Source organism: Grampus griseus (assembly GCF_964374135.1).
Source record: "Grampus griseus genome assembly, chromosome: X".
Classification (NCBI taxonomy): Eukaryota; Metazoa; Chordata; class Mammalia; order Artiodactyla; family Delphinidae; genus Grampus; species Grampus griseus.
In genome coordinates, this window is record NC_138999.1 from 26,659,419 (window position 1) to 26,666,343 (window position 6,925).

The following is a 6,925-nucleotide window of genomic DNA, read 5'->3' on the forward strand; positions in this document are numbered from 1 at the left end:
GGGGATCTCAGGAAGGTGAGAATCTTAATGTAATGCAAGCGAACTCAGATCAGCGGAGGGAGGATTTCCGGGATTTGCCAGGACTCACGGAGAAGATGCTGAGGACTGTGGGGGGAAGTCCACCCCGTGCCAACGGGGACCGCGCAGAGTCCCTTTCCATTGTCGTTCCTAGAGGCGCCCCCGGGCACAGATGTGAGGCAGAAGTGCCCATCAGTTCCCCACTCGGAACTCACAGGGAAGTCAGCATCTTGGTGTGATGGGTCAGCAGAGGGAGGAACCGTAGACCCTCCCCTGAGTGAGAAATGGGGACCGTGAGGGAGGACCACACGTTATAGGGCCTCAGCCTGCCTGCTGCAGCTTTCAGCCTCTGGAGACTAGGGGCGCTGTGGCCAGGTAAGGCCATCGTCACTTCCGCTGTTCGGTCTCAGGGAGCTGTGGGCCGTACTGTGAGGAAATGTCCTCAAGTCAAGAGAGAAAGGAGCCCCCAGATCCTCCCAGGAGACCCAGTGGGGACTGTGATTGACGACTGAAGGTAGCACACCCCCCTTCCACCGAATCAAAGGCATAATAAAGAGTCCTGCCCAGGCCTCTGCTCAGCCCTTGAAGGCCCGGAGCATGGTTGTCAGGCGGAGGCTCCTCATTTCTTTGTATCATTTCTAAGGGAGACGAGATCCTTCGTCTGAAGGTGCCGCACCAGGGGCAGCAGGAGGGGTCCCAGACCCTTGGTGTCGACAAGATGAGGACGCTGAATGGTTGAGGACCAACGAGTTTAGGACAGAGCAGGCCCCACACAACTGTCAGCGCTGTGCACCCCGACAGTGTCCATGACTCAGTTCCTTCTCGTGGGCCCCAGGGAGCTCTGAGGTGTCACCTTTAGAGCAGCACAGGAAAGAGGTCCCGGCCCTACCAAGAGTCGATGTGACAATCCTGTTTGTGAACGAAAGGGACCCTTGGAACCCAGAGAGGGCCTACCCTACCAGGATCTGTGGTCACCGCCGTCAGCCACAGGCAGGGCTGGCAGGCTGTAGCCTGAGGCTCACTCACTCTCGCTTCTTACCCTGGGTTCTCGGGACAGGCTGACCAAGAACAAGAGCCTAGTGGTTCCTAGAGCAGTGCCCTCAAGGAAACGTGCAGAGCGGCCTTCTTCAAGTCAGGGTGGGACCTCCCTGCTGAAGGTGCTCACACCCTCTCACCTTCCCTCCTCCAGGTTCCAGCATCACCTGCTCTCCTGCCCACTCCCCCGCTTGCTGTCCCTGCCCATAGTCATGCCTCGGGGGCAGAAGAGTAAGCTCCGTGCCCGTGAGAAGCGCCACCAGGCCCGGAGGGAGACCCAGAATCTCGGGGGTGCTCAGGCCACTGCAGCACAGAGAGAAGAGTCGCCCTCGTGCTCCTCTTCTCTTTCTCGGGGTACTCCCCCGAGCTCCCCTGCTGCTGGCACTCGCCAGGAGCCTCAGGGAGCCCCAGCCACTAGCTCTCGTGCTGCAGGGGTTTCAGGCCCAGGATCTGATGTGCGTGCCAAGGGCCCGGTTCAGGCAAGGAAAAGTTCCTCCCGCGCCTCAGCCTCCGGTGAGAGCTTTCAGAGAGATCCTCTGATCAAGAAGGTGGGAATGTTGATAGAATTCCTGCTGGAGAAGTATACAATGGAAGAGCCCATTATAAAGGCAGACTTGCTGAAGCTTGTGAACAAAAGGTACAAGGGGAAGTTCCCTGAGATCCTCAGGAGAGCTGCTGAGTGCGTTCAGCTGATCTTTGGTCTTGAGTTGAAGGAAGTCAAGCCGGGTGGTGATTCCTATACCCTTGTCAGCAAGCTACATGTCAGCGATGATGGGCGTCAGAGCAGTGGCGGGCGGTTTCAGAAGAATGGGCTTCTGATGCTTCTCCTCGGTGTGATCTTCTTGCGTGGCGACCGCGCCTCTGAGGAGGAGATCTGGAAATACCTGAATGTTTTGGGTGTTTATGTTGGAAGGTGTCACATAATCTTTGGGGAGCCCAGGAAGCTTATCACAGAAGATCTGGTGCAGGAAAAGTACCTGGTGTGTCGTCAGGTGTGCGACAGCGATCCTCCGCGCTATGAGTTCCTGTGGGGCCGGAGAGCCCGTGCTGAAACCACCAAGATGGAAGTCCTGGAGTTTGTGGCCAGGATCACTGGTACCGTCCCCAGTGCCTTTCCAGCCCATTATGAAAAGGCTTTGAGAGATGAGGAAGAGAGAGCCCAAGCCCGAGCCCGAGCCCGAGCTGCAGCCAGGGCTGGTACTCGAGTCAAGGCCAGTGCGCCTTCCAAGGTCATGTCTAGCAGTTCCTCCCACCCTTAGTGAGGTCTGAGGCAGCTTCTTCACTTTGTGTTTGACCAACGCTGCCAACCTTTTCAGTAGTGAGAGGCTAAGCTGGGGCTGGAAAGATCATAATATATATCTTCTTTGTGTTCCTGTTTTACACTAGTATCTTTCAAATGTTGTTTCTTTCACTAGAATGTTTCTTTAGATTCAGAATCCAAGTTTATAAATGACATGGATCACATATTTGTTGTTGTTTATCAGGTTTAAGCGTAAGAGTTTAGGTACTGTGTAGTACGATGTGAAAACTCCTTGCATCTTTCTGGGGTTGGGGTTCTGGACTGAGATAATATGGCATTGGAATAGGAATTTTCCTGGAAATGTGAAAGAATGCTGTGGTTTTAAAATGAAAAGCAAAGTAAAGTTTAGTCAAATTTTGGTTTGTCTTATTCACCTTTGTCTTTCTCTTTGTAAAATTCAAAGATATACACCTAGATGTCCTTAGCTTATTCAAGAATGCCGACAAAATTAAATAGTAATAAGTTACATTCCTCACTCAGTGCCTCATTGATTCCCATCTGTAATTGAGCATCTGCTCTTTGGAAGATTCTGTGCTGGTAGTGATGATGCTAAGATAAAAAAAACCCTGCACCTGCCTGTAGATGTTGAGAGTATAAGAGCAGCTATTATATAAGGAAGGTGGTGTGATGAAAAAACCCAGTGAGGATGGTGGGGAGAGAGTCCAGATGAGAGCAGTGAAGTATAAATTCTCTTAGCCAGAACACTTTGAGGTTTAGGTTATTTTGCAAATCCCTCCTTGGGAGGTAATTTTAAGTTGGCTGCGTGGTGGGCTAGATGAGGCTGTGATAATGGTGAGCAGGGGTCCAGTGCTTTTGCCCCGGTGCAGGTGAACACGGTGCACAAACAAACCAGGTGTTTTATGCATATTGTCTCCTTTGTGGTGGGATGCTGAGAAGCCCCTGTGCTGGCACTCTGTGCCCTGGGTTGGAGGAGCCCCAGCCCGCTCCATTAATTAGTTATCGGGTTTTTTTAATTGGAGTATAATTGCTTTACAATGTTGTGTTTCTGCTGTGCAACGAAGTGAATCATCTACACGTATACATATATCCCCTCCCTGCTGGACTTCCCCCCACCCATCTAGGTGGTCACAGAGCACCAAGCTGAGCTCCCTGTGCTGTACAGCAGGTTCCCACTAGCTGTCTGTTTGACACATGGTAGTGTCCATAGGTCAATCCTAATCTCCCAATTCATGCCACCCCGCCTTCCCCCATGTCCACATGTCCGTTCTCTATGTCTGCGTCTCTGTTCCTGCCCTGCAAAGATGTTCAACTGTACCAGTTATCTAGATTCCACATATATGCATTAATATATGAGATTTGTTTGTCTTGAGTGTAATCTGGCAGAACTCCTAAATGGGCCCAGATTTTGGTGGTGATGAAACACATGAAAATCGGTTGGGGGGACGGGTTTGGGAGGCAGGGGAATTATTGGTCCTTGACACAAATTCTATAAGGTTTGATTTGCATCCTGGTGGAACCCCTGCCTCCACAAATGAAACAACATATTCTCTGATAGGGAAAATGTACTCAGGGTTACTTGCTAAGGAGCACTTTGGTTAATTCAGCTTTCTTTGTCCTAGAGGCCTGCATAGTCTCTGACATCTCCTGGATAAAATGAAAAATTCCTAGAGATGAGGGTATCTCTAGGACAGAGAAGACCAGTCTCTTCTGGTATGAAAATAAGCATCATAATAACTGCCATGCATGAAAGACCCAGACATCGCCAGCCACTGTGCCAGGTGCTTTACATATATCACATATGTTCCGACAGTTCTATAAGATGAGGCTTATCAAACCCACTTGGCAGACAAAGAACTTGCAGTATTCTCCGGACTGGTAAAGTGACAGAACCGGGAGTACAGCCCAGTCTGAATTCCTCCAGAGCCCATACTGTTCCACTCCTCCCAGCCTGAGGCAGCCCTTCTGTCTCTTAATCCATTTCTCCTCTCACTGCTCCGTGACGTCTCTCAGGCAATAAGAAAGAGGAACTTGTAGCCAAAATATTAAAAGCAGGCCTAAAGAAGGAAGGTGAACATGAGAATCAGACACCATTTGGGGATTGTCTGTGGGCTTCGTTTACCTAGGATCCTCCTGCCCCTCGCCCCAGGCTTCCCTGAGAGCTGATTGCCCCGGTCCCGGCACGGGGGTCCAGTCCCAGCACTTTGCGGCATCACAGCGCCCTGCCCCTGGGTCTTCCCCAGTGTGCCCTCGTGTCCAGACTGGAAGCTGACCTGCTGGCCAGCTCTTCTCTGCATCTTCCTCTGGAGGCTGCACTCAGCTCCCGGAGGAACGGACAGCCCATATGCCCTGCCCTCCCCTGACTCGGAGCATCCCGACTCCCCGCAGATCCCGTTCGTCACCGTGGACCCCTGGGACAGCAGCTGCCCTTTCCATGTATCTGTTCACTTCAGACAGTGACGTTTACACACCTCCTCATCCCCACTGGGTGCCTCCACCACATTCTCAGTGTTTGCAAGCCTGCTGGTGACGAGACTCTGATTTGGTATGGACTCTACAGGGCCTTGGCTTATAACCCCAAGGCTAGGGAGGCCTTGTTTGAAACAACGTGATATTTGCAGTAGGATTTTAATGAAGTGTCTTCTTTGAATCTGGCCACTGAATCCATACACTGATGAGTGAACTTAATTAAGGGGTCCAAAACCAAAGCCTTCTTCCTAAGTGGTAAAGGAGGAGGGACCAAGGAAATCACTGTGTAAACAAACATCTGCTGAGGCTGAATTCCTAAAAACCCATCTTGGAGTCCTTCTCGGAGGTGGAAAATGGTTCTTTGGCAGACATGCTAGCTTTGAATAACAAGGAAAAGTAATTCACCATCCTCCCAGTAGTCCTTGTCTGTATCGGTCCCAGGGGAGATGCTGTTTGTTCAATATGCTTAATGGCACCTGTTCGGGTGTTCAGGTATGTTCAGTCAGGTGATGGGTGGCTATGATTTTGACCATGCAACCAAAAGTTAGGAGAAAATTCCCAGCCTACTGAGATTTCACAGGTCATTGCAATTGGCAATGCAGAAAGGTACTGGTGAAAGCCCTCTCTGCTGAGATGTACAGGGTACTTTTGGAAATTAGATGGAATCTTGTATTTGAAAACATGTCTTACATAGTATGCACAAGAAAAACTTGGTGAATTTCAAGGTAAATTTGGCCTTCTCAGAAACTCCTCCAACTAACTAAGAGGGTTGTTGTCATAAGCAATTGCAGTAGTTGCTCTTTATTGAGCACACACTATACACCAGTTTATGGGAGACTGCAAACCTCATCCACATCCTGTCTTGCTCTCCTTGGGTTCCTGGGGAGACTATATTCCCAGTCCACTTGTAATTAGGAAGGGTCACCTCCAGACCAAGGCACGAGGGAGTCAGTATGGCACCTCTGTGCTTTCTCTTCCATTCAGCAGCAAACAGAGAGAGCCCGTGTTGAGGTGTGGAGCCACGCGACGTACATAGCCGGGATCTCGGAGTCATCTGTGAGCGGTGAGCCTCTGCCAACCTTCATCAGATTTTATGTGCACAAGAAACAGACTTTTGTTGTGTTAAGTCATTCAGATATCAGGTCTTCTCTGTTGCATCAGTTAGCAGTTACTTAATCCGAGTGATACACAACTACTATTTCTACTCTTAGGCTCATTTAAATGTTTTAATGACAGAGCTAATCATAGCATATATATTCTTCTTATAAAAACTTCTTACACACATAAATCACAATCTCCCGCCTTACAACATTGCTCGAAAATTCAGCCCCCTTTTCAAAAGTAACCACAATTAACTGTCTGGTGTGTGTCATTCTAAAGCTGATTTGAGGCTTCTTTGTACATAGATGTGCTACAAAAATATGTTGAATTTTTAACACACAGGGGCCACAGTGTACATATTGTTCTGTGACTTGCTCTTGTAACTTAATGGAAGTGATTGCAAGATCTTTCTGTGACAGCACTTATAAGACCCACCTCACGTTTTAAAACTGTCATCACCATTAGAAAAGGTCCCAGCCAGCCCTCTGGTCCTAAGCTACAGCGTGAAGTAGAGCCCCTCAGCCAACCTGTAGATCTGTGAGAACAAACAGTTGTGTTAGGATGCTACGTTTTGTGGCTCTACATTGGGCAGTGGAAGTTTACTAATAAGTACATTAAGGGCTAGCAGTTCATATTTTAATTTTTTATGTTCTTTGTCTTCCACAGGGAGCACATACTATTCCTAAAAATATTTTTAAGGTTAAGAAAAATAAACTTCAAAAGGCATGGGAAATTCTAATTACAGATGTTAGGGAAGCCTTTAAAATGGGAAAAATAAGCAAATAATTTACAAAAGAAGAGTGAAGTGACGCATGATTATTTCTCCTACAGAATGAAAACAAAAAGATTACCTATAGACTATTCTCTCTCCAGCTGGTGGATTGATAAAGAGACATTTTATATCAGAGGATAAGTTCCTGATAGTTCATGAGTTTCAACATAGTTCTGGAGCACGTTTATCTCGCACCATCTAGAAAGGCGATATGTAGTACGTAAGAGCGTGAGATTCTGGAACCAGACACCTGGTCTTTCAATCCCAGCGCT

At 48.7% G+C, this 6,925-nt stretch overlaps 1 protein-coding gene across 1 annotated transcript; it reads left to right on the plus strand.

Annotated features, from left to right (window-relative positions):
* Nucleotides 1-1,265: 1,265 nt before the first annotated feature.
* LOC309839213 (melanoma-associated antigen B1-like) lies at nucleotides 1,266-2,312 on the plus strand (the record flags this gene model as incomplete). The annotated part of the gene is made up of 1 exon (XM_082680863.1): nucleotides 1,266-2,312. The coding sequence occupies one exon, from the start codon at nucleotides 1,266-1,268 to the stop codon at nucleotides 2,310-2,312; it is 1,047 nt and encodes a 348-aa protein (XP_082536989.1).
* Between the last annotated feature and the right edge of the window lie 4,613 nt (nucleotides 2,313-6,925).